The sequence below is a fragment of the Myotis brandtii genome, unplaced genomic scaffold (assembly GCF_000412655.1).
Source record: "Myotis brandtii unplaced genomic scaffold, ASM41265v1 scaffold1167, whole genome shotgun sequence".
Taxonomy (NCBI): Eukaryota; Metazoa; Chordata; class Mammalia; order Chiroptera; family Vespertilionidae; genus Myotis; species Myotis brandtii.
In genome coordinates, this window is record NW_005354039.1 from 681363 (window position 1) to 698738 (window position 17376).

Consider the following 17376-nt stretch of genomic DNA (forward strand, 5'->3'; position numbering starts at 1 on the left):
TGACTGACCCCTGGTTCATAGGTTGACACTCAACCACTGAGCCACACCGGCCGGGCTCATTATAGTTTTAATTTTCATTTTTCTAATGGTTAATTAAAGTGAACTTCTCTTAATGTGCTTATTTTTCATCTGTATATCCTTTTTGGTGAAATGTCTGTTCATATCTTTTGCCCATTTTCTAATTGGATTGTTTGTTTTCCTACTGTTGTGTTTTGAGAGTTTTTATATGTCTAGATACTAGTTCTTTGTAAGATGTGTAGTTTGCAAATATATTTTCCCAGTCTGTAATTTGCCTTTTCATCCTCTTATAGAGTCTTTTGCAGTAAAAGTTATTTTTTATGAGGTCCAGTATATCAATTTTCCTTTTATAGATTGCCACTTGAAGATTTTTTTTCTATTATTTTCCTAAAATTTTTATGATCTTATGTTTTATATTTTAGTCTTTGATTCACTTTCAGTTAAGTTTCACATAAGGTGTGAGGAGTAGGTCAAGGTTCATATTTTTGCCTGTGAGTGTCTAATTGCTCCATCACTGTTTGTTAATCAGGCTATCTTCCTTTCTTTGGCTTAATATTGAGAAGAATGATTTCTCCCACTTTGTTCCTCTTTTTCAAAATTGTTTAGAGATTCTATGTCCTAAGCCTTTTCGTATAAACTTTAGAATAAGCTTGTCTTGGTCTACAAAAAACTTTGCTGAGATTTTGGTCGTAATTGCATTAAACATATATATCTCTGTGGGGAAAACTGACATCTCTACAGTGTTGAGTCTTCCAATTCATGAACATGGTAAGTCTCTCCATTTACTTAGGTCTTTTTTGATTTCTTTTATCAGCATTTTGTAATTTTCAGCATAGAGATTCTATACATATTTTGTTAGGTTTATACCTAAGTATTTTATTTTCATTGGCATTATTGTAAATGGTATTGTGTTTCAAATTTTGGTTTTCACATAGTTGGTATCTCAGAACTTTCTGTGCGGAATTTTGGTTGGAGTAGTCTGAGATTTTCATGTTTATGGTGAAGGAGGACGGATCAGTTGGAGTTTGAAGCTTGTATTGCAATCATTTGAAAGCCAGGAATGGAAACTATGAGTATAAGAGCAGACAGACTTAAATTCAAATCGTAGTTCTAACACTTATTGGCTCTGTGACCTTGGGCATGTCGTTTAACTTCTTTGAGCCTGTTTCTTCATCATAAAGGGAGAATCCTACTCCTTTGCAAATCTTTTATAAAGCTTTGAGATAATACATATAAATGACTTTGTGCCTAACACAGGTCTCAATATATCTTAGTTATTATTGCTGGCCACAGTGGAATGATGTCATTTATGGTTAGGATTCACAATGAGAGAGGAAAGTGTACCTACTGTTATGAACAACAGATATTTCTTGGACCCCTTCATCGTGCTATCTTTCAAGGATGTGAAGTCTTGACATAGCTCTTTTCCTCAAGGAGCTTAAAACTTTTGTTGTGAAATAAGTTGCATGTATAAAAATTCCAGGATGAGGTATCACTTGTTAAGTTCCACATACACAGGGCAGACAGTGGCACATCAAAGAACTTTCTCTTTCTGGGTTTTGTTGCCCTTTTGGACCCTGTTCACGGAGGTGGCTTCTGAATGTTGTTGGTGAGAGAATATGTTGAGGTGGGAGGGGGTGTGTACAGATTTAGGGGAAGGGAGTCATGTGGGAATATGTAATTAATTTTTATACTTTCCCCAGTAAACCATCGACCCTTTTTATGATGTCATGAGGGATTCCTTAATTTTGCAGCTGCTTCCTGGTTACGTCAGAGAGGAGCCTCTCACCCCACAGCCTGGAGCTGCACTCATACAAGAATTGGAAACAAATGAAGTGCTGAATATCTAATAGCTTCCACAGGGAGAGCCAGTTCAGACTTCCCAGGCCTCCTTATGCAAGGTCTTCCTCAAGTATTTCTGACCCCCTGAAGTGTCTTTGTTCTGGAAAGACAGGACTGGCCCAGAGCCAAGTGGGCCAGAGCCTGGGGACTCCTTGATGCATGCCTCCTTCCCTCCCTCCAGGTGTTCTGCAATCCCAAATTCCTGCCCCTTTCCTGGATCTCGTTTGGTGGGTATTATCCTTCTTTGAGGTCTCAGGATTCTCTGCAACCTGCCAAGATTATCAGTGAGAGAGTTTTTGACCTGTTCTAGTTCATTCCTTCCCTCCCCACATATCTCCATCCTCTCTTGATTTTCTTTCTGCAGCATTTTTGACATCTGTCACTCTTTTATAATCCACCTTCCACCTTTCATATAAGAAAGATGTGACATTTATTTGACATTATAAAGTTTATGAAGTACTATACATATAACTTCTCTTAATTCAAAATAAGTTCATGCCCTCTTAGTTTCCCAACTGGTCTCCCTCCCTGTTACTCTTTTCTAGCTACCCATATCTGTCCTACATGCTTTAACTAGATTAATTGTCGTGTAATACTCACCTGTGCTTCATTCAGAAACCTTGAGCAAGTAAGTACTTTCCTCAGCGCCTGTCCAGTCAAGTCTGTGTTCCTTGCTGTGGTGGTGCAGGCCCTGTGCTTTGTGGTCCCCGTCACACAGCAGGCTGAGTACAGTGCTTGTCGTCTGGGAACGTTCCTGGTGTGTCCCTACCTACATGTCTCCTGAGTACACACAGTCCCTCCTGTATCCTGCCAGTCCCATCTTTGTTTACCTTTTGCAGCCCTTCTCCCAAGTGCTCTCTTCCATGAAACCTCTGATACACACTAGCTGGAAATGATTTTCTTTCCCTCTGGTGACAGAAAGCATCTGCTTCCATCTTCCTTATGGCATGTAATACATTGTCTTGAATTGTAGTTATTTGGGTATCTGTGTATTCTTTCTGTCTTCTTCATTAGATTATCAACCTCTTATGGACAGGATCCTATTTTCCTTTATATCCTGCAAAATTGGGCCCCCAAGTAAATATTTTTGATAATAATGGGAGAGGTCACTTTGTTAGGAGGTTGGGATTTCTTTTGCCCCCACATGTACCCACTAAAATAAGTTGCTGTTTTATAAACCTAGAAAATCCAGAAGGAGTAACAGGCATACCAATAAGGGCTCTTAGGGAGGAAACCCTCCACTTCCTCTGTCTTGGTTGGGGCTATGCTATGGCTTGCCTTCCACCCAGTCAGCCTTCCTATGTTCTGCCATTGTGCACGAATAATATTTTTAGGTGTATTGGTGCTTGAGTCTTCTGACTCATTTATTCTCCTAAAGGAATGGAATTATGCCCTGATGGCATGGACATCTCTGATTTTGCTCTGAGATTTTGTCTGGTTCCTGTACAATGACTGCCTCTTCCACCTCCTCTTCAGTCAGCAACTGCCACAGAGAACTAACTGTGTGGCTCAAACAGCAGCACTTGAAAGATGCTCTCACTGCCCACTTCCTGTATACAAGGAGGTTTTGGTGGGCTGCTCAGGAACTGTGCCAGTCCTGTGTCTGACTGGTGACTGACTCATGAGAAAAGCAGCCTTATGTCTGAGAGATAAGAGCCAACAAATCGCCTCCAGGTGGTATTAGTTTGGAGGTGACTGACCATTCATTTCCTCTCTTTGGGAAGAGCCAGTGGGGAGGGAATCCGTGAATAAGAGGTCTTGCCTGCATTCTTCTCCAGCTGTTAGTGAAGCAGCCAAGCATTCTCTGCTGGGCTGGCTAATGGTCCCCAGTGCCCTCTGAATCCCTTCTGCTGCTGTCAGGGTATCAGACCTATGTGTGTCATCCATCCTGTGTCTTCCCTTCATTACTCTTCCTCTTGCCAGGAAGCTGGCTGTGTGCACCAGGGGAACTCTGCTTGTTTCATTGCTGCCAGATCTATTTATTTTTTTGACCAGCCAAACCTCATCCCTAATGATACTGGTTTCCTCCAAATCTATCCCTGACCCAGGAGTAGATCAGAAGTAATGGTTCTGAACTTCTGTCCCTTTGCTGGGCTTAAAGGGTCCACGCAGGTGGGCCTGCCTTTCCTCCCCTCCTCTTCCTTCTCCACCCCTCGTGCCTCACTCCCATTTCCTGCAGGAGGATGCTTTGCCATCCTGGAGCCGTCAAGCACAGCTTTGCTTTGGCAGCATCGTCGTGCACACACACTGGTTGGAGAGGGGACGTGTTTATCACTTTTCCTGGAGATTATCTGTTTAAGCACTTCTCTGACAGTTACAATAACAAGGGCAGTGTGTTGTGTTTCCCAGCAGAAGGACACTTGCTGTTGAAAGATGTATAGCACTAATTAGAAATACATAACATCCGGCCACATGGCAGCCTTCTCCCGGTCGCTCCATTTCCTGATTTCATACAACTTTGACGACAGTTGGTTTATGTTTTCCATGAATATGTTCTCAGAAAAATGAGAAAGTCTCCTTGTTACATAGGAGCGAGAAGACTATTTCTGCCTGAGCAGGTATTTGGCCACAGGAATAGTGGGAGCAGTGGTCACCTGCCCATCTGCGAGCATGTGGGAAGGGGCAAAACCTCAGGTGACTTTGTTGGTAAGAAATATTTTTGTCTGACTTCCTTAGCCAAAACCATCCCCCTAAATCCTGAGCAAGCCTGCTTTTGGAAAGAAGGGGAAAGGCTGTTTCACAATGTTAATGAGTTCTTCAGCTCATGTCAGGCTCTTGCTACCTGACACAAAGCCAGAGGAACCCAAGCAAATACCAAGGCAAACAATGCTTTTTCCTTCCCCACCCCACATCATTTGTTGGCCTGGCCCAGCCCAACTCTAGGGATATATATGGGCATTCATCAGACTAGGGCCAGTTTCCCAGGTCTGGCCCCAAAGTGGGTGGACTCTGAGAATCCAGATGCTGTTTTCCTATCTACTTGTATAAGGGTGAATACTTTTCAAGGAGTGGCATCATATGGCTTCTAGCCCATAGAGGCCCAATTGAGGTGAAGAGCATCTCTTAAAGATACCATAGCACTTAAAATATTTCTCACTGAGGCACTGGGTTTGAGTTGCCATGGTTACTTGGTAAATAACTGCGTGTGTTTTCCACCTGATTGAAATTACCTACAGTGTCAGGGTCCCTGTTTCATTTGCAGCCGTGTTCTCCACAATACCCAGCACAGGATGGAGCACATTGTAGAGATGGGCAGGCCTTTCAGAAAGGACTCCATATGAAGTGGTCAGTCAGAGGGCTGACTGAAATCTAGGCATTCCGACCCCCAGATAGCTGTGATAGTACCTCCTGCGTGATCAGAGCAGAAAAACTTAGTGGTTTGAACCTCCCCATCAGTTGGACAAGACACCCAGCAGTGAGTGCTATCAGGCCCTTTCCTGGGAAGATGGGAGGCTGGGAAAAAGTTGAGGTGATACAACCATGGCCAACAGCAGAGCAGTCATGAAGCTGCCTTTTAGCTGCTGCTCTGAGAGGTAGTTGAGCCCTTCCAGACCTTTACAGCAAAGAGGCTCCAGTTGTTGCTCCTCCCACCTGGTCTCCAGACCTTATTGCAGGAGGCTTAAAAAATGAGCAAACCTAGATCCCCTAGAGGTCACAGATATCATTAGTTCTTAAGCAGTTTATTTTCCCCCTTCGACTCTAGCCCCCACTGAGAAATAGTCTAGCCTGATATTGCCATTTGTTATAAAAATAGAAATGGGCTTGGTGAAAGCCATTTCCCCCTGCCCCATCTTATTCTTATCCAGGCAAATGAGAGTGTCTTATTATAACCTTGGGCTTCTCAAAATACTAGTCTCTTGGAGCTAAGACCCCTCCCACCCTATCCCTTCTAAGGGCCTTGTATGTGCAGGTAACTTCTGCCTAAATGCCCAGTTGGTGAGGGGACACTAATGTGTATTCAGTGTGTCATCCACCAGGATGTGGTCTCCACTTGTCCTATCCTAGCTTCCTCAGGACTTATTCACTCCATTCCAGGTTTTGTTGCTCATTAGAGGCAGGCTGCTGGTAGTGCTTGGCAGGAGCCTGAGCTGAGCTGGGATGGTAAGTCTAGACAGTGCTGCTGCCTATCAAAGGGGCAGAGGGCAGATGTTGGCAACTTTTCTTGGAATGGCTTATACATCTTCCCCTTTCCTACTTTCCATGCTCTCTCCTCTTGGTTCTTGGATGCTTGTTTTCTGTCTTTAAACAGAGGTTTAGGGCCTTGCCAGTGGTGATCTATTCTAATCACATGGATTGTTACCACTTCCTTACTGCCTGCCACAGTAGAGTCAGAAAGTGAGAGGGTGATGTTTGGAGCCAGTGGGCATATGGTAGGATGGCTGGAAAGCCACAGTAGAATTGCTACACTGATGCTATTCATATGTTGGGACCTTCTGAGCAGCAGCCTGCTCTTTCTCACTTCCATGGCTTTCTGAAGTGGTTTGGAGCTGACTTTGTGTACCCTAATTGTGTTTGTTCCTGTGGCAGAGACAGTTGGGAGTAACTGGTTGTGTTAGTATCTCCTGCAGTAAAGACTTCAGTTAGGCCTCATTCGACAAGACTGGTGTCAGTGAGGAGAGTGGGAGGGGGGCTCCCCCTCGGTTATCAAGGTTAAAATGCAAGCAGGGACAGAGATCAAACATGTGGCTAATTATCCTTTTAACACTTGGAGATTCTGAGCTCTCCCCTGTATTACAGAGGGAATTAACAGATTAACTGCTGCCAGAGTGAGTGAGTCTGGCCCCTGATTTCATCTGTGTATTGGTGTCTCTTCCTCTGAGGCTGCAGATTGGATTGCTGCCTCCTGTTTGTCACCGATTCCTCTCAAGTCTGGATGAAGTGGCTATCAGGGAGAACCACTCTCAAGGAGTATGTGCAGGCAGCAGTTTGGGGGTGTATATGTAGCTTCTGCCAAATAGTAGCTCCAGCCACCACCAAGGTGGCTCCTTTCACTGAGCTGTAGCCAGAAGGAAGTTAGCCAGGCTGAGAAAGTGAGGGGAAAAGGGTGTTAGTGTTGGGAGCCAGATTTACTTTTTAGCCATAGGGAAAAAGAATTTGTGAAAATAAACTCTTAATGCAGATTAAGTGCTTATTGTGTGCCATACACTGTCCTATATAAAAGCAATTCATTCAATGAAAATAGATTGTTTGTAAGTGTCCTGTATTCTCTTAGAAGGAGGAACGTAGAGGAGTTAAGGATAGAACCAAAGGTTGGTGATTCAGGAAGATAACTTTTAAATTTGTATTTTTATTATCTTAATTGGTGATTGTACTCCTGTTATGCATACATTAGACAGAAACTGAGTTAATTAAATATGAGTTCTTGTTACTATGGCCTCACATTATCAGTAGCCAACTGACTAAAGGTAGAGAGCCTGCAGCTCCAACTGGAACTGCCCACCTTGGAGTAACTGGTGCTGGGGAAGTAATATGATGCAGAATTTACATAGTTGATCCCTATAGTACAACCTTTAGAGTACTTACCCATACACCAGGCACTGGTAAATGCTCCAGGTACACTATTTTATTTATTTAAAATATTTTTATTGATTTCAGAAAGGAAGGGAGAGGGAGAGAGAGAAACATCAGTGATGAGAGAGAATCATTGATTGGCTGCCTCCTGCACGCCCCCTACTGGGAATGGAGCCAGAAACCCTGGCATGTGCCCTGACCAGGAATCGAACCCTGATCTCCTGGTTCATAGATCGATGCTCAACCACTGAGCCATGCCCACTGGGCCAGGTGCACTATTTGAATTAGCCTTACAACTACCCTTTGACAGAGGCACTATTACCACCCGTGGTCTTGGGTGAGGAAAAGGAGCTCAGTGATGTGATCAGGATGTACACTAGTGAGGTAGAAGAGAGTAGCCCTTGACCCCCAGCATATACTGATGGGAGTTTCATTTGCCTCTCCTCAGATTGCTTCTCGGAGGAGTGTCGCTCTGTGATCCAGGAGCAAGCCGCAGCCCTGGGTTTGGCCATGTTTTCTCTCTTGGTGCGGCGCTGCACCCACTTACTTAAGGAATCTGCCAAAGGTAAGCAGATGAGGGGCTGGGCCCCCTGGCTGGTTGGCTTTCCAGCTGCCTGGGTCCTGTCCCAACAAACTCAGAATGCCACGCTGCTTTCTCAGTGTTTTCACCCTCTGTCCATTCTTTTACTTTCCAACACCCCATCTACCTTTTGCTCACCTAACTAGTCCCACCCCCTTGTCCAATCTGATTACCTTTATGGCCCTCTTTTCTCCTTGTAAAACTATTCCCTCCTTTTTTTCTCCTTCAGTAGTTAGGATTTATACTGTACCTCTAAGCTGCTGCGTGTTCCTGTCACTTTAAAAACACACAGAAAAGTGAATTTCCCTTTCTGTTCATAATTGATGTTTGGTTTTCCCCTTTATATGACTTTCTTTGTCTGGTGGGTACTATAAAGGTTGTGGACCAGCCATATTGGGAGACCCACTGGACCAGAGCAGGGACTTTTTAAAATTTTTTATTTAATATATTTTATTGATTTCAGAGAGGATGGGAGAGGGAGAGAGAGATAGAAACATCAATGATGAGAGAGAACCATTGATTGGCTATCTCCTGCATGCCCCGTACTGGGGATCCAGCCTGCAACCTAGGCATGTGCCCTTGACCAGAATGGAACTCGGGACCCTTCAGTCCACAGGCTGACGCTCTAGCCATTGAGCCAAACCAGCTAGGGCAACAGGGGCTTTTTTTTTTTTTTAAATATGTTTTTATTGATTTGAGAGAGAGAGGAAGGGATAGAGAGATAGAAACATCAATGAGAGATAAACATCAATCAGCTGTCTCCTGCATGCCCTCTACTGGGGATCGAGTCTGCAGTGCCCCGACCCAGACCTCTTGGTTCATGGGTCGATGCTCCACCACTGAGCCACACCGGACAGGCAGCAGGGACTATTTTTATCCCTTGGGTTGTGCAGTGTCCTGTATCCTTTAAGGCTGCCCTTAGAATTCCAAGCCTGATTGCTGAGGTGTAAGGCAGGGCTGAAGGTTGTACCTTTCTCTCAGCTCCTGGATCAGTATTTGTGAATAGTTTGGCCCCTCTGTCATCCTCCTGCCCCATTAGCTTTGTGACTGTGTCCAGCCTCTGAGGCTGCCTTTTATTTTATTATTTTTTTGTTTGAGGGATTGTGGAGGTAACTTTTAATTTGGAAACAATTACAAATTTATAGAAAAGTTGCAAGAATTACACAAAGAACTCTTACCCTTCACCCAGATTCTCCAGTTGTTAGCATTCGACCACATTTGCTATAAGTTCTCTCTCTTCCCATACACACGCATGTACTTAGGCTTATTTTTCTTCTGAACCTTTTGATTCTAAGTTGCAGACATGGTAGCCCTTTACCCCCAAATACTTGATTGTGTACTTCCTAATAACAAGGACATTCTCTTACATGACAGTACAGTTATCAAAATCAGGAAACCAACAGTGATATAGTACTATTATTGAATCTACAGACCTTATTCAGTTTGTACCAATTGTTCTAAAAATGTGTGTGTGTGTGTGTGTGTGTGTGTGTGTGTGTGTGTGTGTGTGTTTCTGGCCTAGGATCCACTTCAGCATCACACTTTGCATCTAGATGTCATATCTCTTTAGTCTCCTTCAATCTGGAATGGTTTCTCAATTTTTCTATGTGCTTTATGACCTTGACATTTTAAAGTGTACAGGCCATTTATTTTTTAGAATGTCCCACAATTTGGGTTTCTCTGATATTTCCTCATGATTAAATTCAGGTTATGCAGTTTTGGCAGGAACTCTGGTACCATCTCAGTACTGTGTTGAAGGAAAGCTGAAACGGGGTGAGCGGCCAGAATAGCAACTTCAACCAGGCCACAGGTGGAATAGAAACAGCTGTCTGCAGGGGCAAACCCAGTGCACTAGTTCTCTCTTTGTCCTCCCTTTCAGAATCCTCTTAGGTGCTGATACTTGTCCTTCGCTCCTGGGCCCAGATGTCCTGTGGACTTGGTCTCCCTTCCCTAAGAGCTTGCCGCAGCCCCAGCACCCCAGGCGTCACTTGGGGGCCACAGCAGACATAGGCCCAGTTCTCCCCTTTGCCTCTGCAGCTCAGCCATCCTCTCCTGAGGATGAGGATGACCAAGATGACATCAAGGTTTCTTCCTTCGTTCCGGACCTGAAGGAACTGCTCCCCAGTGTGAAAGTCTGGTCAGACTGGATGCTCGGCTACCCAGACACCTGGAATCCTCCACCCACATCCCTGGATCTGCCCTCACAGTGAGTCAGCCTGCTCATTCCTTCAGCACTGCTGGCCTTGGCCCACCTGTGTTCCCACAGCTCCCCTCCCAGTTCTCTTCTTTGTTTCCTCCCACCCACAGCCCCTTGTTCTCTCTTCCCTCCTCATTTGAACTTCGGTTTTTCCCTTCCTTGAACATCTTCCTTGTCACCTGATGTTTTAGGTTATTTTTGCCTATGCTCTGGTCTATTCCTCTTCCTCTTCCTCAGTCTCTCTCTTTCTCTCACTCCATAGCTTGCTCTGTTTTGTTCTTTTTCCCTACTCTTGCTCTCTCATTCACTTCATATTGTTCATGCTCACTGTTTCTGCAGCCACCTCTTGGGTGTCAGTGTGTGCGTGAGAGACTTTCTCTCTCTCTCTCCCTTTTACTTTATCTCTATGCATCTTTCAGGCTATCTCTCACTGCTTTTTGTGCTCTGGTGCACTCTGTCTGCTTGCTTCCTCTCACGACATTGTAGTGTATGGGGAGGGATGAGTGCATGTACCTCTTTATTTCACTTGCTTCTTTCCCTTTCTCATCAGCATACCCCACCCCCAACTCCCTGTCTGTGTTTCAGTGTGGAGTAGATGTTTATGCCTGGGTATATCTATGTAGATTTTTGTGTGTGTTTATAGGACTTTTCTTCCTTTCTTAAAAAAAAATTATGGTAAAAAATGTATATATAACGATAAACTTAATAAAAATATATGTAACAAATTTGCCATCTTAATCATTTTTAAGTGTACAATTCAGTGGCATTTTACATTCACATTGTTGTGCAACCACATATGGCTATTTCTTTTGTCTGTATCTCCGTGTGTGTTGTATCTCTCTGTGTGCCTGTCTGGGTCTGGTTGTCTCTATGTGTCTGAATGTCTATCTATATTTAAGTGTGAGGGTCTGTGTGTTTCTGTCTCTGGAGATCTATTCTAAGGGTCTTTCAGTGTACCTGTCCATGCCTGTCTGTGTATGTGTTCATGTGCTGTGTTCATACCTGTGTCTGTATCTCAGTCTATCCTTGGGTGCATGTGTCCTTAGGGGTCTGTTTCAGTGTGTGTCTGTGTCCATATCCATGTCTGTTTGATTTTGGGTCCATGTCAGTCCGTGTCTGCTTTGATCCTGTCCATGTTTTTTTGTGTGACTGTGTCCTGTGCATGCCTAAATGTCTGTATACAAGACTACCTATACTGTGTTCGTGTTTATTTATGACTGTGTCTCTCTGTTGGAGGGAGGAGTTCTTTGTATGCGGGTTTGCCTGTGTCTACCTGCCTCTACCTGCTTCACCTGTGTCTCTTCGCCTGCCTCTGTCTGCTTGCCTGCTTGCTTCTGTCTCTCCCTCCTGCCTGTTTCTGTCTGTCTTGGCTTGTCCCTGCCTGCTTGCCTCTGTCTCTTTGTCTGCCTCTGCTGTTTTTGTGTCTATATCAGGGGTTAGCAAACTACGTCCCATGAGCTAAGAATGATTTACATTTTTTTCATGGTTGAAAAATATTTTAAAAAATATTTCATGAGTTGTGAAAATGATATGAAAGTCAGATTTCAGTGTCCATAAAGTCGTATTGGAACACAGCCAGACTTATTTGTTTGCACTTTGTCTATGGCTGCTTTCATACTGCACCAGCAGAGACCTTATGGTCTGAAAAGCCTAAAATATTTACTATCTAGCTTGTTACAGAAAAAGTTTGCTGACTCCTGATCTATATCCATGTTTCCATGTGTCCCATTCTTCTCTGTATTAGTGTCACAGTCTTTGTATATTCGTGTTTGCACAATATTGTCTTAATGTATCTGCATGCAGGTGCCTATCTCTGGTCAACTGTTGATTGTCCATCTCTCTTCCTCCTTCCTTTCTCTTTCTCTTCTTCTCCTCCTCCTCTTCCTCCTCCTTCTTTCTCTCTCTTTCTCAGTTTCTCGGTCTCTGTCTTTGCCTCTCTATCTAACTCTTTGTTCCTTCCCTCTCCTTTCCACTCTTTGTATTGTGGCCTCTGGCAGGAGTAGTGCACTCAGAGCTCCTTCTGGCTCTCTGTTGGGTGTGTATGTGTGTGTTTGGTAACAAGCATCCATACCCAACATCTCATCATTCTCCATGCTCCTCTGAGGGGGAAAATACTGGAGGATACAGTGTGAAGACCTAGGCTCCTACAGACAGCACTTCTAGGGAGTGGGGTGCTTCTCTGGTCTGGGGCCATCCATGTGAGTCTCTACTCGTAGGTGACCCACAGAGGGAATGCTGCAGCAGAGATTTCTAGCCAGCAGTTACTGATCTTTCTATGTGCACTGTATAGTCTACCCCCCCCTTTCCTTCCTCAAATTCCTTTCTTGTTCTTCACCTCAAGATGCACCCTGGACTGTTTGGCCCTCTTTCCCTACCTCTCCCCTGTCTCCCCCAACTCTAACTCTGTAACTGAGTGAGTGATACTCACAGCATCAGACAGTCCTCTACATCCTTTCTGTAAACCCTCCTAGGCTGGGGCCTCAGGAGCCAGGGTTAAGCCCTGAGCTGGGCAGCTGGGGCCACACAAAGGAACTGACGGATCTGCTAGCAAGGGGTCAGCTGTTTCCCAGCCATGTTCCCCAAAGAGTTAACATGTACAGCCTCAAACTTCTCAGGCTATTAATCTATAATGCCGACTAGGTAATTTGCAATTTTAGAAAGAAAATGACAAAGGCTCAGCTCTCCCAAGTATCTGAAGCCACTGCTTCTGAGCATGCGCAGGGTCACAGAATGTTTCTCCCTTCCTTTCTTGGGGTGGAGGGTGGGGGGGCAGACTCTTTGTTTCTGGAGCCTGGGTCTTCCCTGGGTCACCTCACCTCACACCCACAAGTCCCTTAGATATGGTCCATCCCACCCCTATTTACCCATATCCTGGGCCATCGGGCCTGTTAACTCTCTTCTGCGGCTGTCTCCTTTCATCCCTCCTCTTTTGTTTGGCTGAGGAAATGGAAAGCTCACACAGGAAGTGCTGGGCCTCATTTGCTTGAGGTGCTGAGTCTGTTTTTTCTTTGGATGCTGCAGCAAATGGCCCGTTGCCGGCTTATGCAAGCTGCTGCCCATCTTTGGGCAAGGGCTCAATCAGCAGCTGGGCACGTGGTCCTGAGCTACAGCCATCCCCAGCTGGGCTTCACCTCCTGGGCCACAGAGAGGCAGAGAGGGTTGGGATACTTGACAGATTTGCTTAGTTTTTTTTTAGATTTTTTCACAGGGGGAGCAGATCTGACCAAATAATATATTGAATCTGATTGCCCAGTAAACAAGTTCCTATAGTTGTGGGCATCACTTACTCTCTGATGAATCCTCTAGGCTAGAGAAGTCAGTATGGTAGAGAATAGAGTTCTCTTCTGCACTCTCTGGAGGGTCAGCAGCTGGTTGTCTCTGGAATGTAAGTTTAAGCATAAAGGAGGGGCATTGTTGTCCTGGTGCCTGACCACAAGGCATGGTGGTTTGAGGGTTGGTGCCACTGCTGGACAGAGCAGACCTGGCCTGACCACCACTGAGAGTAGCCCTACCTCATAGCCTTCAGATCTAAGCACTGAAGAAGTGGTATATAAATTTATCTTCTTCCTTTCCAGTTTCTCATATGGCTGCCTAACACTTACTGAGTAAATATGGTTGAGAGATTGGCAAGGTATGGTAGCTCTCTGGGTTTCAAAGTTGTGTCTTATGCCTACTGATCTTTCATTTTGTGGAGCCTTTTCTTTAAGGCCATAAGGAATGATATACTCCAGATAGTTGTGTAGATGTCAGAATAGTAACTCCTCTGACATTCTTAAGGTCCTTGTGTGATCTTCATTTTGGAGGGTTTAGAAATGCTCTCAAGAGAGTAGGAAGGAAAGGGTTTCCACTTAACACCTCTGCTTTGCATGCTTTTATTGGTCTTTGCCTGAATTGTTCTCTATGAAGACAAATTCCTCGTTGATAAGGTGGCCAGATAGCCTACATTTTAGTTTACTTCTCCTCCAGAATCCCCCACACCCAAATTGTCTCTCTTACACACTTGAACCCTTATTTAATCTTGTTCCCTGTCTTTCCTTATACAATTAGAGAATCATTTTGAAGTGTCCTCCACATTTCTAGGGATATTCCAAAGCTTATTAGTCTCCTTAGTTCTCTCCTTTTGTCCATATTCCTCTTCTTTCTGGTCATATCTACTTTTCCTAGTCAGTAGCCACTTAGGCACATGTGGAACACTTAGGGTGATAAGGGCAGGATTTCAAGGCCATTTGTGCCTTCCCACACAGTGGCACTTAAGAATTTGTGTGCTGGATCAGCATGTAAGTAGGTTGACTTCCCATTTGTACCTGTTGTAATAAGATGGCTTTATATCTCAGGAGGTTTTGGTACAGAGGATTATAGCAGGGTGTGGAAAGTTGCCTTGGGCCACTGTAAGAGAGTGTCAACTGCTTTGGTCTATTTAGAACAGACCACAGTGTTTGGAGGGGCCATCTACTTATGGGATGGTGATGAGGGGGGCACATTTCTGTTCCAAGCCTCTTACTAGAAGGGAAAGGCAGCTACTCTCAACCTTAACAAGTGAGCATGAGTGAAGTTGTGAATGTCAGGTGATAGAGAGGAACAGAGCAACAGGCTTCCACAAGCCTAAGCATAGTGACCTCTTGCATCCCAGGACCTTTGGCAAGGCTAGGGCAGTGGGACAGCCTACCTCATTTCAGAGTCTCTGCTGAAGCCAAATCTTCCCTCATCTTGATCTCTAGTTCTCAGTAAGTGAAAGAGTCAGGGGACTTTGAGAACATCCAAACCTAGCCCAGCTGTGGCAGTTGGTTTATTGCTTTCAGCTGGTACTTGAACCCAGGTCCTGGTCTTGGAGGCTTTCCCAGGTTTAATCCCCAGAGCTTTCTCTGCAGCTGTATGACACTGCGCTGACCCCGAATGAGGATAGGAAAATAGAACCAGTGCCAAGCCAGAGTCTCTTTTTCATTTGGAGTCTGGCTGTCTGCCCATGACCAGGGTTACATAATGGGAAACATAGCTGGGGCTCTGGAGAGCCCGCGTTTCACCAGGCTGCCCAGACCTTAGCATTCTGATGCTATATATCTTCCTAATTGTAGCTCGGATGCATTTATCACACTGTTGGATTGGAGTACTGTTAAAAAAAAAAAAAAAAAAAAGCTCCAGAAATTCCTGGACTTGCTGCTTTTCCGTGGCTTGTCTTGAATAGTCTACAGAGCATGCTGGAAAAGGCTTATAGGAAGCCCTCTGAGGTGCTGTCACATAGGGAGATATAGGGATATATAGGGAGTATGCAGTAAGCTAATTTCCTCAGGGAGCCAACATGTGTTGACCCTGTAGAATGAGATAGAAATTCTTGAGTTAAGAAAGAGCTAGCTCACTCACCCTCATAGGGCAGCTCTGAAATAAGAACTAATCCCAAATCTAATCGGCACCCCTTCAAGGACGCTTAATACGTCTTCCCAGAAGGGCATTTTAGGAGGTCACTAAGTAATAGTCCATCAGCACTTCCCTGAAGGAAGTGGTGGTGACTGTGGGAAGCCCCTTTGCTACCCTGGCTCCCCACCCAGTCTCCCTGGCTCCGGGTTAGGGCGTCAGCACTACAGCCTGGCACCAGGGGGTTCCTCTTCCTCCAAGTGCTGAGTGTGGGCACATGTGATCTCTCCCACGGCAGGAGCCTCTATCCCCTCCCCACTTCTCCCACAGGACTCCTTGTGAGAGGAAGGGGTGTTGGCCTAAGGCTCCAGTCTGACCCCAACAGGGTACAGCAGCTGACCCCAGGGAGAGTACTTTCCAGCTCTGGGTTGAGGTTATTTGGGTCCAGTGTGTGCTAAACTAAGAAGACGTGTTGGAGTGGTTACAGCTAAAATTTAGAGAGGCAGGAACCGTGAGAATCCGCACCAGGGAGGCCGCCGAGGGCTCCACTCATGCCGTGGAGATGTTGAGGTCCCTTGGGAGCTGCTCTTTCCCAAACACACAGTGCTGATGGGTTTAACACACCATAGTGATGCGACAGAAGCTATACATATGAATGTAGCTTGGGAGAACTGAAATCAAATAAGGCACTGACCTAGATAGAGGTTGAAGGAGGCATAGTAGAGGTACTTGAGAAATCCTGGAATGAGGTTACTGTGACCTGTTTGCCATCGGGCTCCAGCTGCACTTCTTAGGACATGGAGGAGTTTATGTTCTTGGAGGAGTGTGGGGTGTCTGAGCTTCAGAATTTGACTTGCCATATTGGGCAAAATTAATTTAAGTTGGGCACTCTCCCAAGGGCCCAGGTTGACTTATTGGATTCAGGTTCACTTTGCTATTAGTTGCTCATCTCCTGCAGTTTTCTCCATTTGGGCCAAAAGTCCTCCAGGGCTACAATGGTCTTATGTTGGCCATTGAACCCTATGTGGAGAGCTGTGGGCTAGAGCAGTGGTGGCCAACCGGTGGTTGGTGGACCACTGGTGGTCCATGAGGTCCGAAAGGTTGCTGACCGCTGGGCTAGAGTATAATGCTCCATAGGCAAACAGGTTTTTAAAAGACCATATTGCATATCTTTTTTAAAAATATATATTTTTATTGATTCAGAGAGGAAGAGAGAGGGAGAGAGAGATAGAAACATCAATAATGAGAGAGAATCATTGATTGGCTGCCTCCTGCACGCCCCCTACTAGGGATCGAGTCCACAACCAGGCATATGCCCTTGACCAGAATTGAATCTGGGACCCTTCAGTCCACAGGCCGACATTATACCCGTTGAGCCAAACCAGCTAGGGCATATTGCATATCTTAAGAGCATTTCTCTTGCTATGGCCTTTTGTCTTTCCCCTTTGTGTCTATAGTCCATGGGCTTTCTCTTTTTCGGCGTCCTTATGCCTAGTTTCCATGCCATCTTGTCTATATTTCCAGAGCTCCTCACCCCAGGAACCAAAAGACCCAACTCATTTGCCATCTGTACTACTTCTCTGATCTTCCATAGCTCCGAAACACAATGCAGGGCTTCTTCTCACTCAACTCTTTCCGGGTTTGTTCTGCAGCTGTGGAGTTTGAATGTTAGTGTTTAAACAAGCTGGTATTACACAGGAAATGGCCACCTCCACAGGCCCCTGCAGGCTTGTAACATGGGGTCATTGTACTTGATATTAATCACCAGTCAGCCTGTTCCCCCAGTAAAAAAAAAAGAAAAAAAAAAAAGAAGGGGTGTGTGAGGGCTCAGTCTTCCTTAGACTTGCCAGAGGATGGCCTGAGCCTTGGTTAGGCCTTA

General features: G+C 45.1%; 1 protein-coding gene across 2 annotated transcripts in view; it reads left to right on the plus strand.

The window, feature by feature from the left end:
• Positions 1-17376, plus strand: part of SMG6 (SMG6 nonsense mediated mRNA decay factor) — a 210132-nt gene that overhangs the window by 83640 nt on the left and 109116 nt on the right. For both annotated transcript variants that reach the window (XM_005858302.2, XM_014529296.1), the window contains 2 exons: positions 7820-7936; positions 9989-10157. In XM_005858302.2, coding sequence (XP_005858364.1) covers positions 7820-7936; positions 9989-10157 — 286 coding nt within the window. The remainder of the gene's footprint in view (positions 1-7819; positions 7937-9988; positions 10158-17376) is intronic.